The 24808-nt window shown below is 32.8% G+C and overlaps 1 protein-coding gene across 1 annotated transcript in view; it reads right to left on the bottom strand.

The window, feature by feature from the left end:
* The window catches only part of LOC143238120 (neuronal acetylcholine receptor subunit alpha-7-like), a 62315-nt gene that overhangs the window by 1218 nt on the left and 36289 nt on the right, over window positions 1–24808 (bottom strand). Inside the window, exons 2-8 of the mRNA XM_076478082.1 lie at window positions 23229–23368; window positions 17869–17913; window positions 15215–15324; window positions 9182–9435; window positions 8073–8267; window positions 7540–7626; window positions 3440–3549 (exon numbers count right to left, since the gene is read on the bottom strand). Of these exons, the coding sequence (XP_076334197.1) occupies window positions 3440–3549; window positions 7540–7626; window positions 8073–8267; window positions 9182–9435; window positions 15215–15324; window positions 17869–17913; window positions 23229–23368 (941 nt within the window). The remainder of the gene's footprint in view (window positions 1–3439; window positions 3550–7539; window positions 7627–8072; window positions 8268–9181; window positions 9436–15214; window positions 15325–17868; window positions 17914–23228; window positions 23369–24808) is intronic.

Below are 24808 nucleotides of genomic sequence, written 5' to 3'. Positions count from 1 at the left end.
TTATTATATGATATTATGTTCTACAACTCAATACATTAACACCAATCCGTTCACGCTCCATCTTTATTATATGATATTATGTTCTACAACTCAACACATTAACACCAACCCGTTCACACTCCATCTTTATTATATGATATTATGATCTACAACTCAACACATTAACACCAACCCGTTCACACTCCATCTTTATTATATGATATTATGTTCTGCAACTCAACACATTAACACCAACCCGTTCACACTCCATCTTTATTATATGATATTATGTTCTACAACTTGACACATTAACACCAAGCAGTTCACAACCCATCTTTATTATATGATATTATGTTCTGCAACTGAACACATTAACACCAACCCGTTCACACTCCATCTTTATTATATGATATTATGTTCTACAACTTAACACATTAACACCAACCAGTTCACACCCCATCTTTATTATATGATATTATGTTCTGCAACTCAACTCATTACCGCCATATCCTATCACATCTTGATTAATTGGTATAATGTTCTACACCTCAAAAAATTAACATCAGATCAAACCCCGTATTGATTATGTGATGTTATGTTCTACAGTTCAACACATTAACACCAGATCACACCAATCTTCATTATTTGATGTTTTGTTCTACAGCTCAACACGTTAACACCAAATCACACCCCATTTTTATTTTATGTTATTATGTTCTAAATCTTAACACATTAACACTAGATCACACCCCATCTTGATTAATTGAAATTGTGTTATACAGTTCAACACATTAAATAAGATTACATCTCATATTGATTATATGATACTATGTTCTACAGCTGAACACATTAATACTAGAACACACCCAATGTTGATTATATATTTTTGTTCTACTGTTCAACATGCTAACACTAGTTAACACCTCATCTTGATTATATGGTGTTATGTTCTACAGCTCAACACTCTAACAACAGATCATAAATCATACTGTTTATGTGGTATCATGTTTTCAGTTCAACAAACACTACATCACTCCTTATATTGATTATATGATATTTCGTTCTAGAGCTCGACACATTATAACCAGATGATACCCCATTTTATTACATATTATGTTCTTGAGCTCAATACATTAACACCAAATCACACCCCATCTTGAATATATAATACTATGTTCTACAGTTCAACACATTAATACCAGATTGCTCCATCTTGATTATATATCATGTTCTACTTATCAACACTTTGACACCAGATCACACCCCTTCTTGATAGTATATGTTATACAGCTGAACACATTAACACCAGATCACACCCCTTCTTGATAGTATATGTTATACAGCTGAACACATTAACACCAGATCACACCCCTTCTTGATAGTATATGTTATACAGCTTAACACATTAACACCAGATCACACCCCTTCTTGATATTATATGTTATACAGCTGAACACATTTACACCAGATCACATCCCATCTCTCTTGTATGATATTGTGTTATATAGTTCAACACAATACGACCAGATCACACCTCATATTGATTATATGATATTGTGTTCTACAGCTCAACATATCAACACCAGACCACACCCAATATTGATTATATGATATTAGGTTCTACAGTTCAACATACGAACACTAGTTAACACCTCATCTTGATTACATGGTGTTATGTTCTACAGCTCAATACATTAACACCAGATAACACCCTATCTTGATTATGAGAGATTATGTTTCACAGTTACACATATTAACACAAGATCACCCCCGTTCTTGATTATATGATATTATGTTATACATTTCAACACATTAATACTAGATGAAACCCCACAATGTATCTTCATTATATGATATTATGTTCTACAGCTGAATACCTTAACACCCGAACACACCCCATTTTGATTATATGATATTAAGTTCTACAGTTCAACACATTAACACCAGAACTCACCTCATATTGATTAAACGATATTATGTTATACAGTTGTAGGCATGAACACCAGATCGCTCGCCATCTTTCTTATATGACATTATATTCTACAGTTCAACACATTAACACCAGATCATACCCCATCTTTATTATTTGATATTATGTTCTACACTTGAACACATTAATAAAGACCATACCCCGTCTAGATAATGTGATATTAATTTCTACAGATCAACACTCTAAGACCAAATCACCCCCGATATTGATTATATTTTATAGCTGAACACTTTAACCCTAGATCCTACCCCATCTTGATTGTATTATTTTATGTTCTATATCTTTGTACATTAACACCAGATCACACGCCATCTTGATTACATATTATGTTCTACAGTTCAACCCATTAACGCTAGATCACACTCCATTTTGATTATACGATATTATGTTCTACAGTTGAACAAATTAACACCACATCACACCCCACCTTGATTACATGATATTATGTTCTACATTTCTACTCATAAACACCAGATCACACCCAATCCTGATTATATGATATTATGTTCTGCAGTTCAACATATTAACACCAGATCACACCCCATCTTGGTATCATATTGAATATAGGACCTTATGTTATACTGTTCCACACTAAGTGGTTTGTTTTGTATCTAACTTCGAACTGCTTGTTTGATAAGTAATATTAAATGATATGATTTACTAGGAAATATATAGTTATTTCCTAGGACTAGAGAATGTTAACTGAGTTTATTGAAGTGGATTAGATATATAGTAAGTAGATGATGTTATTGAACTCTTGTTCCTCTTGAGGAGTACATCTGAATTCAACTTAAGGTATGTATTATATATTCCAAATATTTCGCTTAGAACACTTTATAAATATTTATTTTAAAGTTCAACAAACTGCAGTGTTTAGTTCAGAATAACAACATTAGTTTGCAGTTGGGTATTTAACCAAATGTTAGTTTTACTTTATACAAACTGGATATTTGTAGTTTAGTTCAGAGTATCACCATCAGTTGCTTGTTTAACCAAATTTTCGTTGAACTTTAAGGAAACTGGCTGTTTAAGTTTTGTTCAAAGTAATACCACCGCTTGCGTGTTTAACCAAATATTCGTGTTACTTTAATCAAACTAGCTATTTTAGTTTAGTTCTGAGTAACACCATCAGTTGCGTGTTTAACAAAGTATTCGTTTTACTTTAGAGAGTGGGTATTTGAAGTTTAGTTTAGAATAACACCACCAGTTGCGTGTTTAACAAAGTATTCGTATTACTTTAGAGAGTGGGTATTTGAAGTTTAGTTTAGAATAACACCACCAGTTGCTTGTTCAACTAAGTATTCGTGTAACTTCAATCAAACTGGCTATTTTAATTTAGTTCAGAGGAACACCACCAATTGTGTTTTTAACCAAGTATTCGTGTAACTTTATGTGAACTGGCTACTTTAATTTAGTTCAGAGTAACATCACCAGTTGCTTGTTTAACGAAAATCAAGTTTTGATACACACACAGTCAGGCATCTCGTGGGTGTCCGAGTTACGGTGGTGGTAGTTCAAAACGACGACCGTCATGACGACAGAGAAAGCCACCATCACCATCGTACAAGCAAAATACGTACCTATTGAAGAAGGACAGTATATGAAAACAGTCGGAAGAACGGTTCATCAGTTAGATATTAAGCATATTTCAACCAATCTTATAAGTTTAATGTTACTGACGATGACACCCTCTTCAAGGTTTTCATATGAACCTCTGTTTTCAAAGTGAAGCAGCGTCATAAATATTTTAAACAAATATCAGTTTTTAAAAACAAACCTATAACTTGGTAGGATATTTTGTTTGATTTAAAGTAAACGGTGAACACTAAGAACATTGAAAATACTTGATAATCAAATGTTTGTCCATATTTTCTTTGAAATTGAAAATGTTGTCTAGAGTGCTTACAGTAAATATTTCAACCTGATATGCTAGTGTTATATCATAAACAAATTAGTTAACTTTACGTTAAGATAAAAAGAAAACGTCAACATACTAAATATAACAAACACTTAAACTAAGTGCTGTGCTGTAGACACAACAGATTGACATTCAGTTCTGTGACAACAACAGATGTTGAGTGTAGAGACTGTGATAGAAGTACAAAACATGCTTCGGCAGGCAGAGTGCAAATACAAACAAGTGAGGCTAAGACAAAGTATGTAGGTGTTGGGAATAGTTAAGAGTGTTTCACCCACAGAATAGGGTACTGGACAGTATTAAACTCAAGTAACAGGGTTCCAGGTAGCTTTTAGCCCGCTGAGTGGGGCGCTGTGGATAGGTCCATCCATACAATGAGGTATTCGTCAATCTTTAATCTATATAAGGATGTGCTGGAAGCATTTATCCCTCAAAATGAGATACTGAAGGGTATTTAACCCGCAAACGGAATATTGGTGAGATCCTAACACGTATAGGGGTATTATTGTTAGGTTATACGTGCTAGGCTATAAGGTTTGCCTGGTAATAAAACCAAAACCACTCATTTACTTTAATCACTAATATGTGCTAGGCTATAAGGCTTACCTGGTAAGTAAACCACTCATTTACTTTAATCTCTAATACATCCTTGTGCAAATTAATTGAAACAAGACAAAAAATTACGATTTTTTTCAATTTTTACGTCTTATTTCCGATAATCCAAAAATTACTCACAAATTAATACATGATATGACCGCCTTTATTTTTCAGAAGATCATTAATTCGCTTTGGCATCGATTCAACGAGTTGACTGCAATCTTTACTAATTTTTGGATCGCGGTACCACATCTCAATTATGGCCTCAATTAGCTTATCTTTCGTAGTACAGTCTTTTCCTCGAAGTCTTTCTTTACAAATCGCCCTAAGATTTTCAATAGGATTTAAGTCCAGAGAGTTTCCAGGCCAGTCCAGCACCTTTATTCGCGTTGTAGTCATAAAATTCTTCACAAGTTTCGATGTTTGGCACGGAGCCAGATCTTGCTGAAAAATGCCAGATCCATCTGGAAACCTTTTTTTTTCAATTCTGGAACGATTTTTCTTTGCAAAACTTCGATGTACTGTGGTCTTCGCATCATGCCTTGCACAATATGTAAGCCTCCGACGCCATAGTAGCTGAAAAAGCTCCAAAACATCTTCTTCAAGAGATGTTTTACGAACTGATTGATGTGAGATTCTCGAAGTTTCTCACCTAGAGATCTGCGAACATGCAGACTTCTTTGACCCTGTACGAAGAAATGAGTCTCCTCACTGAATAACACCTTTCTCCATTGTTCTTGCGTTCAGTTCTTGTATTTCAGACCCCATTGATACCGTTTTTTCTTCATTGCGTTGGCAAGAAGTTGTTTTTTGACTGGTCTCCTTGCCCTTCTAACGCAATTTCGAATGACGTTATATTCCTCAAAATTTCGTCATATATCCCAAAAATAGATCGACCGTACTGCAAAACACAGCTAATGACGCTGTCTGTGTGAAAAAAAAATGACTATTAAAGGAAATCAGCGGTCCAGCGAGCCTACACCGGCCGCCATGTTGAAAATATTGTAAAATGACCATTTGTTTCAATTAATTTGCACAAGAATGTATGTGCTAGGCTATAAGGTTTACCTGCTAACAAAACGAACACCACTCATTTAATCACAAATATGTATTATGCTATAATGTTTACCTGGTAATAAAACCAAAACCACTAATTTACTTTAATCACTAATACGTGTTAGGATCTAAGGTTTACCTGGTAACAAAACCAAAACCTCTCATTTACTTTATTCGCTAATATGTGTTATGCTATAAGGTTTGCCTGGTAATAAAACCAAAACCACTCATTTACTTTAATCACTAATATGTGTTAGGCTTCACTAGCTCGTTTTAGAAGTATCTACCATTGAGCTTGCTTCGTTATTGTTGCCTACGGTTCAAGTAACCAATTGTCAAATTTAAGTTTACAATAATCTGATAAATAGGGAACAGTATTGGCTCGTTATGTGTGAGGACGTAATGAGTTTGTAGAGGTTAACAGAATGTGTAGAACTTACCAATCAGTGAGATGTCGTGGTTCTGAAAGCTACATAAACTACTATTCAATTGGAATGTGGCGACTGAAAATGTAAGCTTCCTTACAACACTGAGTACCCCATCTTCATATTAAATATTAACAAAGTGCTAATCCAGTTTACAGAAAGACTGTGTCAATTTTGAAGTATAGTGGGAGTATTTATTAAAAATCAATTTAGACACAAGTTGTGTGTCAAACTTTTAGTTCCAAAATTCTTCTCGAAAATCCCGCGAATTGAACGAAGTGTTTTAATATAAATTCTACCAATTTTTATAATTTTAGACCTTTGAAAGCCTGTACGTAGTTTAACATTTTGGAGGACGTTTTGATATTGGATAAACTTAACATAGTTTTAATACATTGGCTTTGGAATAATATATTTGTTTTGAAAGAGGCTTTATCTAGTTTTAATATGTTGACTTTGATAATTCTAATAACTAGTTTATCGTATTGATTTGAGAAATGCAAATTAAGTTCCATATGTTTGCTTTGTAATTTTTCAAACCATAGCAGATAATAAATATTGGGCTACCTGTTGTTTCTACCGCGGTGAATCGAGTCCCATATATTAATATTGTGAGTCTCTAGCCTTGTTACTGTTTCGTCGTATGAAACATAAGGATAAAAAACTTAAACAAAAACTAGATAAAAAATTCTGTACTTTATATTCTGTATAGTTGTTTATATTATATTCTTTATACCTGTATGAAATCACAAAACTAAGTTACTGGAGAACTGACCAAATCAAATAGTTACTACCACAAACTTTAAACATGTAAAGTGCGGGATTGTTTGTTTGTTTTGGAATTTTGCGCCAAGCAACACCACAGCTATCTGCCCTAGCCGTCCCTAATTTAGCACTGTAAGACTAGAGGGAAGGCATGTACTCATTACCACCCACGCCAACTCTTGGACTACTCTTCTAACAACGAATAGTGGGATGGACCGTAACGTTATAACGCCCCCACAGCTGAAATGGCGAGCAGATTTCATACGACGCGGATTTGTACCCGCGAACCTCAGATTACGAGTCGAACCCTTAACCCCTGGCCATGCCGGGGCCAAAGGTAGGGAACTGATTGTGTTAGTTTATGAAAGGATAAACTGGCAATGTTAGTTTGAAAAAGGATAAAGCGATAGTATTAGTTTATAGAAAGATAAACTGGTAGTGTTGATTTATTATAATTTTGCTGGGATTCTCCAGTGTTTATTTTGTATTTAACTAATTTTACTTTATGTGGCTGTTTGCGTGGAGATATTTAGGTATCATTAAGGTTGGTATGTGTGTATAGTTGTTAATATGAAACTAGTGAACACAAGGTAACAGACACAAACATCACACCTATCAGAGGAATACCATCAGAGGTCGGTGGCATGGTTTCCGCCACGAGAAGTAAAACACCGTCAAGGAAAGTAGGATGGTGACACCTGGAAATAACAACAAGCGAGCATGGATGATTCATTCTGGGAACAAGGTAAGGTCTACTGACACGTGCAAGTAGGGATACAAGTGGTGACATGTAGAGAGTGTAGCATCACCTATGATGGATACAGCATCGGATGTAGGAGGCATGGACTGAGCTAACTGCAACATGAAAACCGTCAGCGACAATAGGATTGTGACACCTAAAGAATAAAGGTTAAGTCATTACAAAACATTATGTCAAGTATAAAGAAAACAATAGGACTGTGACACCTTGAAAATAAATGTTTAGTCATTATAACACATTACGTCAAGTATAAAATATAACAGGATTTTTACATTTAGAGAATAAATTTTTAGTCATTATAACACATTAACCCAAGTATAAAGAAAACAATAGGATTGTAACACCTGTAATATTTAGTAATTATAAAATTATGATGGGAAATTTTAGCCTCTGTTTTATTGAACGAAAGTTAATAAATTTTAAAAACTTAAATCGATATTGAATAATTCATTTTTTAATTGTGGATATGATGTTAATTAATTAGTTTTTAATATTTAAATTAATTACGGAAATACATTTGCTTATTCACAAGTGAAATGGAAAGTTAATTGTAAACCCAAATGTCAAACTAGGGTTACCGACCCAATGTTAACTTCTCTCCAGAATCCGGTGGTAGAGCAAACCCCAGCAGGGCCATCGAAGATATTAATACACAAGGAATAATAAGGTTGAAGCCATAGTAAAGTGTCCGTCGTCTGATATGCAACGTGAACGTGATGTCCACGTATGGTTCTGGACAGCATGTGTAGTAGATCACGTTACGAACGCCTGGAAAACCTGATACATTTATCAAAAAAATTAATTAATCCTTAAAAGGCGAAATGAGAATATTCCATCTTGATATTTTAACATGTTTTACTTTTAGATGTAAACCTTAGTTAAGAAATTTAACATCTTATTCAGTAAACAGTCAATTTTAAATGTTTTTAATAAACATGTTAAATTCACCATACTTTCTACTGTTGCTGGTATTGCATTCTAACGATATTCGTTAGCTTAAATTATTATATGTTGTTTTCAGCTTAGGATAGGTCTTATAAAAATTGTTATCTATAACACTGTAGAACAATACAGGTGTTACCTATTGTGTTATATAGTTTATTTACTGTATCATGTAGTCTTTATACGTATCAGGCTTCATGGTGTTTATACCAATTCTACTTTATTGTATTTTTGTCGTTTAAAAATATTTTGAAATTTTTAAGAGAAAGAAGCTGAAATGTTACAGAGATTAGGCTTAGTGTGGTACTCTAATGTTTCCTATGTTTAATTTCAATGATCGTTCCGAGCTGGTTAAGTATCATGTTCAATTTACCCATGGTTATTTTGTCATCTTTCATTAACCCTAATCATTGCAAGGCTCTCTTGGAATAGTTTAGTGCCATTAACCACTTGCACAAATCTTTCGTTTTTTAATGTTTTAGGTTATATCAAATTCTTTCCTCTTTAACTCAACTAATGAGATAAGCTATTTTCGTATTTATAAAAATGGACGAGAATGGACATACTGGTAAGTCTGCAGTGCTAAATGCTGTATAGATTATTTTTTTTTTCAACCTAAACATTGTGTTTTTCTCGGACGCTTCATGAACTAGCTTATCTGAAGTAATAAGGTAGTCTCTCCTTCGCCTGATATGGGTCAGTAATGAGCCTGCTAAGTCTGCAGTGTAAATGTTCTATTTGCTAAATACCTATCAGGTCCCATTCTCCATTGACTAAATAATTGGAGAGATCTGCCTCTTCGCTAGGAAGTAAGAGGTCCAAGGCGTTTCCATCATAGGTCCAAGATCCGAATTTCATTATACACTTCTGATCGTCGAATGGAAACCATGTTATGTCAATCTTGCACGTGCTCTTGAAGATCCCCGGTGGAATATACGAACAACTACCGTTATGCTGGACTACAATGTTTGTGGGAAACGTGCTATCGATTCTCTCGTCTGCACTGTTATAATAATAATAATAAGATACTTTCACATTCTATCGTCTGCACTGTTATAATAATAATAATAAGATACTTTCAAATTCTATCGTCTGCACAGTTATAATATTAATAATAAGATATTTTCACATTCTCTTATTTGCGCTGTTTTAATAATAATAATGACACTTTCACATTCTATCGTCTGAACTGTTATAATAATAAAAAGATATTTTCACATTTTCCTTCTGCACTGTTATAATAATAATAAAATATTTTTACATTCTGTCTTCTACACTGTTATAATAATAATACGATGATTTCACATTTTCTTTAATACACTCTTATGATATTAATAATAAGATATTTTCCATGTTATCATCTACACTGTTATAATGATAATAAGATATTTTCACATTTTATTTTCTTCACTGTTATAATAATAATAAGATAATTTCACATTTTGTCTTCTGCACTGTTGTATTAATAATAAGATATTTTCTTGTCTGCAATGTTATAATAATAAAAAATTATTTTAACATTTTCTCTTCTGATTTGTTATAATAATAATAATAGGATAATTTGTCGTTCATTCTACCTGCTTATTTGATTACGTAGATAATAATTTTAGTGGTTAGTATTAGTTTTGACACAAAATCAACGAGAGACAAAAAACAACAAAGGTAATTGAGTCTCTACTGGCCATCATCACCCACCGCCAACTCTTGGGTTACTATTTTAACAACGAATAGTGGGTATTTATATTGTCTGTACTATATTACTATTACAGTGACTTGTCGGTAATGTGAATAAACACACGTATTAATACTGTCTGTACAACTTTACTGTTACAGTTACTAGTCGGTAATGTGAATAAACACACGTATAACACTGTCTGTACAACTTTACTGTTACAGTGACTTGTCGGTAATGTGAATAAACACACGTATTAATACTGTCTGTACAACTTTAGTGTTACAGTGACTTGTCGGTAATGTGAATAAACACACCTATTAATACTGTCTGTACAACTTTACTGTTACAGTGACTTGTCGGTAATGTGAATATACACACGTATTAATACTGTCTGTACAACTTTACTGTTACAGTGACTTGTCGGTAATGTGAATATACACACGTGTTAATACTGTCTGTTCAACTTTACTGTTACAGTGACTTGTTGGTAATGTGAATAAACACACGTATTAATACTGTCTGTACAACTTTACTGTTACAATGACTTGTCGGTAATGTGAATAAACACACGTATTAATAGTGTCTGTACAACTTTACTTTTACAGTGACTTGTCGGTAATGTGAATATACACATGTATTAATAATGTCTGTACAACTGTACTGTTACAGTGACTTGTCGGTAATGTGAATAAACACACGTATCAATACTCTCTGTACAACTTTACTGTTACAGTGACTTGTCGGTAATGTGAATATACACACGTATTAATACTGTCTGTACAACTTTACTGTTACAGTGACTTGTCGGTAATGTGAATAAACACGTATTAATACTGTCTTTTCAACTTTACTGTTACAGTGACTTGTCGATAATGTGAATATTCACACGTATTAATACTTGCTGTACAACTTTACTGTTACAGTGACTTGTCGGTAATGTGAATAAACACACGTATTAATACTGTCTGTACAACTTTACTGTTACAGTGACTTGTCGGTAATGTGAATAAACACACGTATTAATACTGTCTGTACAACTTTACTGTTACAGTGACTTGTCGGTAATATGAATAAACACACGTATTAATAATGTCTGTACAACTTTACTGTTATGTGACTGTCGGTAATGTGAATAAACACACGTATTAATACTGTCTGTACAACTTTACTGTTACAATGACTTGTCGGTAATGTGAATAAACACACGTATTAATAGTGTCTGTACAACTTTACTTTTACAATGACTTGTCGGTAATGTGAATAAACACGTATTAATACTGTCTGTACAAATTTACTGTTACAGTGACTTGTCGGTAATGTGAATAAACACACGTATTAATACTGTCTGTACAACTTTACTGTTACAATGATTTGTCGGTAATGTGAATAAACACACGTATCAATACTCTCTGTACAACTTTACTGTTACAGTGACTTGTCGGTAATGTGAATATACACACGTATTAATACTGTCTGTACAACTTTACTGTTACAGTGACTTGTCGGTAATGTGAATATTCACATGTATTAATACTGTCTGTACAACTGTACTGTTACAGTGACTTGTTGGTAATGTGAATAAACACACGTATCAATACTCTCTGTACAACTTTACTGTTACAGTGACTTGTCGGTAATGTGAATATACACACGTATTAATACTGTCTGTACAACTTTACTGTTACAGTGACTTGTCGGTAATGTGAATAAACACGTATTAATACTGTCTTTTCAACTTTACTGTTACAGTGACTTGTCGATAATGTGAATATTCACACGTATTAATACTGTCTGTACAACTTTACTGTTACAGTGACTTGTCGGTAATGTGAATATACACACGTATTAATACTGTCTGTACAACTTTACTGTTACAGTGACTTGTCGGTAATGTGAATATACACACGTGTTAATACTGTCTGTTCAACTTTACTGTTACAGTGACTTGTTGGTAATGTGAATAAACACACGTATTAATACTGTCTGTACAACTTTACTGTTACAATGACTTGTCGGTAATGTGAATAAACACACGTATTAATAGTGTCTGTACAACTTTACTTTTACAGTGACTTGTCGGTAATGTGAATATACACATGTATTAATAATGTCTGTACAACTGTACTGTTACAGTGACTTGTCGGTAATGTGAATAAACACACGTATCAATACTCTCTGTACAACTTTACTGTTACAGTGACTTGTCGGTAATGTGAATATACACACGTATTAATACTGTCTGTACAACTTTACTGTTACAGTGACTTGTCGGTAATGTGAATAAACACACGTATTAATACTGTCTGTACAACTTTACTGTTACAGTGACTTGTCAGTAATGTGAATAAACACACGTATTAATACTGTCTGTACAACTTTACTGTTACAGTGACTTGTCGGTAATATGAATAAACACACGTATTAATAATGTCTGTACAACTTTACTGTTATGTGACTGTCGGTAATGTGAATAAACACACGTATTAATACTGTCTGTACAACTTTACTGTTACAATGACTTGTCGGTAATGTGAATAAACACACGTATTAATAGTGTCTGTACAACTTTACTTTTACAATGACTTGTCGGTAATGTGAATAAACACGTATTAATACTGTCTGTACAAATTTACTGTTACAGTGACTTGTCGGTAATGTGAATAAACACACGTATTAATACTGTCTGTACAACTTTACTGTTACAATGATTTGTCGGTAATGTGAATAAACACACGTATCAATACTCTCTGTACAACTTTACTGTTACAGTGACTTGTCGGTAATGTGAATATACACACGTATTAATACTGTCTGTACAACTTTACTGTTACAGTGACTTGTCGGTAATGTGAATATTCACATGTATTAATACTGTCTGTACAACTGTACTGTTACAGTGACTTGTTGGTAATGTGAATAAACACACGTATCAATACTCTCTGTACAACTTTACTGTTACAGTGACTTGTCGGTAATGTGAATATACACACGTATTAATACTGTCTGTACAACTTTACTGTTACAGTGACTTGTCGGTAATGTGAATAAACACGTATTAATACTGTCTTTTCAACTTTACTGTTACAGTGACTTGTCGATAATGTGAATATTCACACGTATTAATACTTGCTGTACAACTTTACTGTTACAGTGACTTGTCGGTAATGTGAATAAACACACGTATTAATACTGTCTGTACAACTTTACTGTTACAGTGACTTGTCAGTAATGTGAATAAACACACGTATTAATACTGTCTGTACAACTTTACTGTTACAGTGACTTGTCGGTAATATGAATAAACACACGTATTAATAATGTCTGTACAACTTTACTGTTATGTGACTGTCGGTAATGTGAATAAACACACGTATTAATACTGTCTGTACAACTTTACTGTTACAATGACTTGTCGGTAATGTGAATAAACACACGTATTAATAGTGTCTGTACAACTTTACTTTTACAATGACTTGTCGGTAATGTGAATAAACACGTATTAATACTGTCTGTACAAATTTACTGTTACAGTGACTTGTCGGTAATGTGAATAAACACACGTATTAATACTGTCTGTACAACTTTACTGTTACAATGATTTGTCGGTAATGTGAATAAACACACGTATCAATACTCTCTGTACAACTTTACTGTTACAGTGACTTGTCGGTAATGTGAATATACACACGTATTAATACTGTCTGTACAACTTTACTGTTACAGTGACTTGTCGGTAATGTGAATATTCACATGTATTAATACTGTCTGTACAACCTTACTGTTACAGTGACTTGTCGGTAATGTGAATAAACACACGTATTAATACTGTCTGTACAACTTTACTGTTACAGTGACTTGTCGGTAATGTGAATAAACACACATATTAATTATGTCTGTACAACTTTACTGTTACAGTGACTTGTCAGTAATGTGAATAAACACACGTATGAATACTGTCTGTACAACTTTACTGTTGCAGTGACTTGTCGGTAATGTGAATAAACACACGTATTAATACTGTCTGTACAACTTTACTGTTACAGTGACTTGTCGGTAATATGAATAAACACACGTATTAATAATGTCTGTACAACTTTACTGTTATGTGACTGTCGGTAATGTGAATAAACACACGTGTTAAAACTGTCTGTAGACCTTTATTGTTACAGTGACTTGTCGGTAATGCGAATAAACACACGTATGAATACTATCTGTACAACTTTACTGTTGCAGTGACTTGTCGGTAATGTGAATAAACACACGTGTTAATACTGTGTACAACTGTACTGTTACAGTGACTTGTCGGTAATGTGAATAAACACACGTATCAATACTGTCTGTACAAGTTTACTGTTACCGTGACTTGTCGGTAATGTGAATAAACACGTATTAATACTGTCTGTACAACTTTACTGTTACAGTGACTGGTCGGTAATGTGAATAAACACACGTATTAATACTGTCTGTACAACTTTACTGTTACAGTGACTTGTCGGTAATGTGAATAAACACACGTATTAATACTGTCTGTACAACTTTACTGTTACAGTGACTTGTCGGTAATGTGAATAAACACACGTATTATTACTGTGTGTACAACTTTACTGTTATAGTGACTTGTCGGTAATGTGAATAAACACACGTATTAATACTGTCTGTACAACTTTACTGTTACAGTGACTTGTCGGTAATGTGAATAAACACACGTGTTTATACTGTCTGTACAACTTTACTGTTACAGTGACTTGTCGGTAATGTGAATAAACACACGTATTAATACTCTCTGTTCAACTTTACTGTTACAGTGACTTGTCAGTAATGTGAATAAACACACGTATGAATATTGTCTGTACAACTTTACTGTTACAGTGACTTGTCAGTAATGTGAATAAACACATGTATGAATATTGTCTGTACAACTTTACTGTTACAGTGACTTGTCGGTAATGTGAATAAACACACGTATTAATACTGTCTCTACAACTTTACTGTTACAGTGACTTGTCTGTTATGTAAATTATTTTAAGTTGTAATTCATCTATTAAATTTTGATAAAACATGACTCGCGATGTGTACTTTCAGGCTATAGGGTACGATTATTGATTACCTGTTGTACATAAGAACGTCTGGCTTCCAGAGGTACTTGGGGGCTATCCGTATATCTCGAATTCCTCCATATTGAGACACATTCCATCTTAAATTGACATCCACCCATTCCTAAGACAAAACACAGAAAGATTTCTTAACAAACCTTTCATTTCTTCTTATAAAGAATAATTTGAAAAATAAAAGATTTATCGTCTCTGATTGATATATATTTATGTTTCTGTTAGAAGTCTAAACGACGTGTAAAATGTTTTATTAAGTAAATGTGTCAGACTCTAGAATCTAGATATCAACTTGGACATAATCAAACTTTTACGTTCGACTTAAAATAGTTATTAAATATGACTTTCTTCTTCAAAGTCTCTAACGTATATAAACACACATATTATCACTGTATGTACAACTTTACTGTTAACAGTGGTTCGATTGTAAAGTGAAAACATACATATTACCATAATAATCTTGAAAACATCCATATTACCATAAGAATCTTAGTTTTGTACCAAAACTAATTCAATTAACTTTAGGACTAGATTGTTCTTAATAAATTAATATTTTGATATCATTTTACTTGTACGTTGAAGAACCTTTGGAATAAAATTCCATTAAAAAGAGGTTATTTTAATGTATAATTCATCCATAAAATTTTGATAAAATTTCTCACTGTATATAAATCAAATATTTTCAAAACTTCTAGGTTTACCAGTTGTGCACTAAATAAACAACTAAATTCCATTAATTTTTAGTACGTAAATAGCGGAAACCAGTTCATTGTATGGTAAATAAACAGCTGGATTTCATTCATTGTGTAGTAAGTAAATAGACATGCTGTCTTTAATCTAAACAACTGGCTTGGATTTCATGTTCCATTTTGAATCTCTTAGTTTGAAAGAACGTGTTTACAGCTTTTTCTTTATCACCAGTACAGCAGTATAAAATGAATAACCAACCTGGTCCTGGGATTTCAATTAAAATATCGTGAGACACTTCAGTCATCTTTTATCGGGAATATAAAATAAATAATAATATTGATCTTAACGTTTCAACTAGAATATCACATAAATATCCTATTATAAACATTTCATGAATCGTGCATGTTCACTCTGATGTCAGATTTATGTTTAGACTATCATAAACACTGGTTTAAATGTCATTAAACACCGAGTATTTAATTTTTACATCTTCGTGTTTTAATTATTTTGTTACTTCGTTTCACTACTACAAAGATTTTATGCTCCAGACCTCAGAATATTGTGAGATGAGTTCTCACAACTGTTTGTCATTTAGCTAAGAAAACTGTTTTTTGTTCTGTTGTTAACTCAATAATATTGTTTTCTTTTGTGTAATTCACTCAATAATATTGTTTTCTGTCTTCTAGTTCACTTAACAATATTGATTTCTGTTTTTTAATTGATTTAAGAATATTGTTCTATTTTATTTAGTTCGCTCAATGATATTGTTTTCTGGTCTTTAGTTCATTCAATAATATAGTTCTCTGTTCTTCAGTTCATTTGGTAATATTATTTTGTGTTCTATAGTTCACTCAAGAATATTGTTCTCTGTTCTTCAGTTCATTTGGTAATATTATTTTGTGTTCTATAGTTCACTCAAGAATATTGTTCTCTGTTCTTCAGTTCATTTGGTAATATTATTTTCTGTTCTATAGTTCACTTAAGAATATTGTTTCTGTTCTATAGTTTACTTAAGAATATATTTTTCTATTCTATAGTTTACTTAAGAATGTAGTTCTATAGTTCACTTAAGAATATTTTTGCTGCTTTTGAATTCACTCGGAAATATAGTTTTATTTACTTGACTCAGGAAAATTGTTTGCTTTACTTAATAATTGTGTTTTCTGTTTTGTTTTGTTGTTTTACTTCCTTCGGGAGTAGTCTTCACTCTCTGTTATTTCACTCAGGAATAGTGTGAGCTGTTTTATTAACTTGACTCAGGATAATTGTTTGCTTTACTTAATAATTGTGTTTTCTGTTTTGTTTTGTTGTTTTACTTCCTTCCGGAGTAGTCTTCACTCTCTGTTATTTCACTCAGGAATAGTGTGAGCTGTTTTATTAACTTGACTCAGGATAATTGTTTGCTTTACTTAATAATTGTGTTTTCTGTTTTGTTTTGTTGTTTTACTTCCTTCGGGAGTAGTCTTCACTCTCTGTTATTTCACTCAGGAATAGTGTGAGCTGTTTTATTAACTTCTAGCTATGATAAAGCTATTGTGGAAGCTATTTCGGTAACCATCATATAAAGTACTGTCGTTAATGTAAATATGATGATTTATTTTATTGAACACCAACGTACTGAAGTTTACTTTAGGATGGAATGCATCTTATCTCTGTGTACAGTAATATAGAGAAAATAAGTTTGTTGTTGTGTACACTAAGCATAAAAACTCAAAGGATAGATACGAATATCAGTTGTGAAGTGTTCTTCTAACACACATCGTTTCCTCAACATACAGTCAGTTCTAAAGCTATCCCTAAACAACATCAGTTATGCAGTTTCTTTAATATGCAACATTTTATCGGATAGAATTTTGAAACAAACTGACTGACTTCACTTTCACATTCAGTTGGTTTGTGTATGCAGCGAAGGATTAGGCTGATCATGTGTTTTTAATTAGTTCTTAGATGTGTAATAACTTACCAACGTTAACCAAAGGTTCGTCACAATCTGTTCGTTTTTCTCATCCTGTAAAGAAGAGATAAGAATCATGTTAAACAAATTAAACTCATTTCCATTGATAATTAAGATAAGTTTAGTGAAATCTGTTGCTAGTAACAATAGTGAAATTGAATAGAATTCATACCAATCTAGTTAAAAGCAAAGTAAATTTCAGATATATATATATTATGACATATGATGTAAGAAACAACTAAATGTTATAGGATGTACAAAGTGTGGAGTAAGACAAACATATTTCACATGGTGATGTAAGAAACAACTAAATGTTATAGGATGTACAAAGTGTGGAGTTAGACAAACATATTTCACATGTTGATGTAAGAAACAACTAAATGTTATAGGATGTACAAAGTGTGGAGTTAGACAAACATATTTCACATGTTGATGTAAGAAACAACTAAATGTTATAGGATGTACAAAGTGTGGAGTAAGACAAACATATTTCACATGTTGATGTAAGAAACAACTAAATGTTATAGGATGTACAAAGTGTGGAGTAAGACAAGTCACGTAATATTCACAACCGTCATAAAGTAGAACGGCATGTATCAGAACTACATTTTGATACTGTTTGGTGTTTTGCAGATAGTCTGATGTTACATTTGGGAATGGTATATAAACGCTTCTTCAGATCGAAAATATGCATACACTGAGACCACAAAAATATGGTCAGACTACATACACTCAGATCACAAAACTATAAGACTGCATACACTGAGACCACACAAATGTAAGACTACTTACAGTCAGATCACAAAAATATAAGACTGCATACACTGAGACCACACAAATGTAAGACTACTTACAGTCAGATCACAAAAATATAAGACTACATACACTGAGTCCACAAAAATATGGTCAGACTGCATACACTCAGACCACAAAAATATATGACTACATACACTGAAACCACAGAAATTAAGACTACATACACTCAGATCACAAAAATATAATACTACATACACTGAGACCACAAAAATATATGACTACATACATCCAGAGCAAAAAAAAATGATAAAACTACATATACTCAGTTTTTAAAAAATGTGGTCAAAACACAAAAATATGATATTTTGGATAATGCGGCGCAAGAACGTAACATTTGGTCTCGCAAGAGCTGAAACATGTTTATAAAAAACAACTTATTAACGTGAACACTGTTTATTCACTAGGCACAGTTAAGATAAAACAAGGAGAAGGCAAGACTTATAAGAAAATAACTTGTAAATATCTCTACTTAAACACTTCAATAAGTAGTTTCAATTTGATTCGATTAATAAGTTGTTGGAATCAACCAAGAGTTTCGGATGATTTCCTCGAGAAAATAAGATTACTCCGGCGTTGAGCAAGAGGATTCGACGGGTTGTCCGGCAAGACACCAGCCGATCGTCGAACCAGATTAAGTCCCTTACGGACGCAGAATGTAGCTCAAGGACAATAAGACGGCATCTACGAGAGAAAGGCTTTAAAAACCGTAACCGTCTTTAATGGCCACACCATGAAACAGCTCGGTTAAACTTTGCTGAGAAGCACCAAACGTGGGATGTGGAAAAGTAGACGAAGGTTTTGTTCTCTGATGAGAAAAATTTAACCTGTATGGTCCAGATGGCTTCCAACGTTACTGGCACGATAAAGATATCCCACCGGACACAGTGGAGGAGGTTCCATCATGATCTGGGGTGCTTTCTCCTTCCATGGAACAATGGAGCTTCAGATAATACAGGGGCGTCAAACAGCAGCTGGCTACATTGGCATGTTGGAGAGAGAATCCTTATTGACTGAAGGCTCTCGCTTGTGTGGAAATGACTGGATCTTTCAGCAGGACAAATGACTTTTTCATGGCGAATAACGTGATTGTTTTGGACCATCCAGTGTGTTCGCCCGAACTAAACCCCATTGAAAATGGTTGGGTGTGGATGGCGTAGGAAGTCTATAGAAATGGACATCAATTCCAAACAGTGCATGATCTTCGTGAAGCCATCTTCATCACTTGGAATAACACTCCAGCCAGCCTTCTGCAAACGCTTATACCGACCATGCCAAAGCGAATTGTTGAAGTTATTCGTAATGATGGCCATGCAACTCACTACTGAGACCTCTTGTTGAGCATTTCCTACCCTGTTTCGGACTTCTTTTTGGTATGGTCTTAAACTTTTGACCAGCTAGTATTTTGGCTTATTTCATAGTGTTCACATTTTCCCTATTAAATGCTAAAAAAGTTTTTTTATATTTGTTTTCCCTTTTCTTATTTTCATCTTTCGAAGCTCTACTCAAATGAGTCTAACTATGCAAAATGCATATTTTTTTCTTTATGTTCATTGGCCTTAAGATTTTGGCCAGCAGTGTATATATATATATACTTATCTATCCATTTTCCTTGGAGGACGTACAAACAGTTTTAAAGATGTAAAATTGGTGTTTGATTCTTCTTGGTGGAGATAGCAGATAGTCCATTGTGGCTTTGCTCTAAAAGTGTCACAGTTATCTGTACTCATATATTGATTTTAAAAATTATAATTCAGGGTTGGGTGAGGCCTTGGTTTCTTCAGGTAATAATATGTAGATTTATTTTTGTGGTTTATGCCTACAGCGTTATGTTTTAATCTGTGTGTTCCATAAATCATATATAGTGTTTTCTTATAACTGCTTAAATTTTGCCTAAAGTTAAATCATCTTTACTCTTAATATATAATACATGAAATTATAAATCTACAAGTAATGTAACATGAAATTATAAATCTACAAGTAATTTAACATGAAACTATAAATCTACAAGTAATTTAACATGAAACTATAAATCTACAAGTAATGTAACATGACATTATAAATCTACAAGTAAGATGATATGAAAGTGTAAAACTACAAGGAAATGAACATAACGAACAAAACTACGTATTAGCTAATAATAAAGTGTAAAACTACTTGTAAAGTTAAAACCTGTATTAAAACTAGTCGGAAATTGTAGACCGACAAAGTTAAATAATGTATTACGAGTTTGTCAAGAATGAGTAATATATGCTCTGAATGTGCTATATCTGTTTACAAATAAAACAGTAAAACTAAACAACGTAGAAGTACCTGTTTAACATGAGTGCTTGAGTGAAAATCAGTGAACAACAATAAACAAGAAAATGAATATTCTCGTGCATCGATACACATAGAAAAAAATCATAGTTACGGTGCTAGAAATACGTCTGAACAAGAACTAACTGAGGCCGAGCTGGACTGGAACTTTGAAATTTGCTTGTTAATTTCAAACACGTGAAGATGTGTGTAACCTTGAACCTTGTGTCACTCCGTATCAGGAGTCTTACTAAATTATAACATGAAATGGTGAAACGTAATATATGAAACATAAATAACAGTAACTGTTAAACTTGCACCAAAAATAACCAACAATTATTAAATGAAAGAGAAATAACAACTGTTGAAGTGTCACCAACGATAACCGGCAATTATTAAATGTATTTATTTATACGTTATTCAGAATATTAAATATTAGAAACTGATAAAGATGTATTTTTTAACGTATGTACTACATAAATGTTTTCAGTTATATATGGGATACATGAATGTCTTAAGTTACATATGTAACACATGAATGACTTCAGTTAAATATGTAATACATGAATGTCTTCAGTTACATATGTAACACATGAATGTCTTCAGTTAAATATGTAGTACATGAATGTCTTAAGTTAAATATGTAATACATGAATATCTTCAGTTAAATATGTAACACATGAATGTCTTCAGTTATATATGTAATACATGAATGTCTTCAGTTAAATATGTAATACATGAATGTCTTCAGTTATATATGTAGTACATGAATGTCTTCAGTTACATATGTAACACATGAATGGCTTCAGTTAAATATGTAATACATGAATGTCTTCAGTTACATATGTAACACATGAATGTCTTCAGTAACATATGTAACACATGAATGTCTTCAGTTAAATATGTAATACATGAATGTCTTCAGTTAAATATGTAATAGATGAATGTCTTAAGTTACATATGTAACACATGAATGGCTTCAGTTAAATATGTAATACATGAATATCTTCAGTTAAATATGTAATACATGAATGTCTTAAGTTACATATGTAACAGATGAATGGCTTCAGTTAAATATGTAATACATGAATATCTTAAGTTAAATATGTAATACATGAATGTCTTCAGTTACATATGTAATACATGAATATCTTAAGTTAAATATGTAATACATGAATGTCTTCAGTTAAATATGTAATAGATGAATGTCTTAAGTTACATATGTAACACATGAATGGCTTCAGTTAAATATGTAATACATGAATATCTTCAGTTAAATATGTAATACATGAATGTCTTAAGTTACATATGTAACACATGAATGTCTTCAGTTAAATATGTAATACATGAATATCTTAAGTTAAATATGTAATACATGAATGTCTTCAGTTACATATGTAACACATGAATATCTTAAGTTAAATATGTAATACATGAATGTCTTCAGTTACATATGTAATACATGAATATCTTAAGTTAAATATGTAATACATGAATGTCTTCAGTTAAATATGTAATAGATGAATGTCTTAAGTTACATATGTAACACATGAATGGCTTCAGTTAAATATGTAATACATGAATATCTTCAGTTAAATATGTAATACATGAATGTCTTAAGTTACATATGTAACACATGAATGTCTTCAGTTAAATATGTAATACATGAATATCTTAAGTTAAATATGTAATACATGAATGTCTTCAGTTACATATGTAACACATGAATATCTTAAGTTAAATATGTAATACATGAATGTCTTCAGTTAAATATAATCATGGAAAAATAATAGTATTATTACGTCGAGTGTTTAGTTCAACATACTCGTGGACAACAGATAAGCTATTACCACATCAGATGTTCAGTTAAACATACTCGTGGACAACAATTAAACTCTTACCACGTCGGATGTTCAGTTAAACATACTCGTGGACAACAATTAAACACTATTACCACATCAGATGTTCAGTTAAACATACTCGTCGACAACAATTAAACTCACCACATTGTATGTTCAGTTAAACATACTCGTGGACAACAATTAAACTCTTACCACATTGGATGTTCAGTTAAACATACTCGTGGACAACAATTAAACTTTTACCACATCAGATGTTCGGTTAAACATACTTGTGGACAACAATTAAACTCTTACCACATCAGATGTTCGGTTAAACATACTCGTGGACAACAATTAAACTCTTACCACATTGTATGTTCAGTTAAACATACTCGTGGATAACAATGCAAGTCTTACCACGTCAATCAACTGTTGAAGGGTGAGTCCGAAACTGAGCAATAGAGGATCAGACTCGTTTGAAACAGGTCTTTCCATTACGTTGTAGTTTCGAAGAATGTCGTTAAGGAGTTTCCGTTCATGAGGACCTTGAGTCGATCCTAAAAAGGTAAAGAATAAATTGATCTCTGTATATCGATATTAAAATACATTCTGTTGTATTTATATATAAATACATCAATACTATTGTTAACAAAAAATAAAGAGATTAGTGTGTCGTGATGAAGGACATTTTCGGCCGTAATCCCACTAATACCTGAGTGGAATAGCCATGAAGTTTAGTCAAGTTCGTACTCTTCGGTGTGCGAAATTAAATCCTTTCACTGAACGTGTTCGCTCCTTTCAGTCGTGAAGGTTATAAAGTGACTGTTAATCCCAATTTTTCTCGATGAAGAATAATTAAAGAGTTACATTGAGTGGTGTTTCTGCATTCCGTACAGCCTCATGGTGTTGAAACAGAACTACTTTTAAGGAAGTCATTTAATAGTTACTGAAGAAGTTCTAAATCATGAAATTGTTACTAAACTGGTGAGTCTGGTAATTGTTACTAAATAAATACTAAAATAAACTTGATAAGTCACATGGTATGAAATTGGGATAAGTAATATAATAATAAAAAGTTGAGTCTTAAGTTTTTGTAAGGGTGAGAAGTTACACGGATGAGTAAATTTCAAATTATTGAAATGATAAAAGTTTTTAAAATGTAAACATGAAGTACAAGTTGGTCAAACTTGTTGTTGGTTTCATTCAGATGAAGTATTTATATAAAGGAAGTATTAATGCAAAACTTCGGCTATAGAAACTTTCCGTTTTGTAATTCCATGGGTTCAACAGAAGTTAGGCTTAATGATAAAGGTGGAAATGTAACCCCATGGGTCTCCACACCTTCGGACTAATATGTAAGCTGTTTTGTAACCCCAGGGGTTCTTCGGACGTTAGGAATAAAGAGAAATGTAAAGAATAGAAAAGGTGAGAGATATATGAAAGCAACCAGCTGTAGTTCACAAATATCATTTGAAAATCAAGATAAGATCGGAGTGAGGGTATGTCCTATAACATTCTTTACAGCATCAAACTATTGTATGTTCCTACTGTTGTGATTAAAGTAAAGAAATATAGCTTGAAATATAATTTTTATATCATTCAAAAAAAAATCTATATTCTAACAATAACAGAATGGTTTTCTATAAATATTTCCTTCATGGCCAGGTGGTTAGGGCGCTCGACTCGAAATCTGAGAGTCACGGGTTCAGTCCCCATGACACCAAACATTCTCGTCCTCTCAGTCGTGGGGGCATTATAACGTGACGGTAAATCCTACTATTAGTTGGTAAAAGACTAGTCCAAGAGTTGGCGGTTGATGATGATGATTTAGCTACCTTCCCTCTAGTCTTACACTGCTAAATTAGGGACGGCTAGCCCAGATAGCCATCGCGTAGCTTTGTGCGAAAATGAAAGCAAACAAATATTTTTTTAACAGTCACAGGAAACTTAAAACAGTTGCTCTGTAAATTATATCGTTAATAATACCAGAAAAGAAA

The sequence above is a fragment of the Tachypleus tridentatus genome, chromosome 2 (genome assembly GCF_004210375.1).
Source record: "Tachypleus tridentatus isolate NWPU-2018 chromosome 2, ASM421037v1, whole genome shotgun sequence".
Classification (NCBI taxonomy): Eukaryota; Metazoa; Arthropoda; class Merostomata; order Xiphosura; family Limulidae; genus Tachypleus; species Tachypleus tridentatus.
This window is presented reverse-complemented; position numbering and strand designations above follow the sequence as displayed.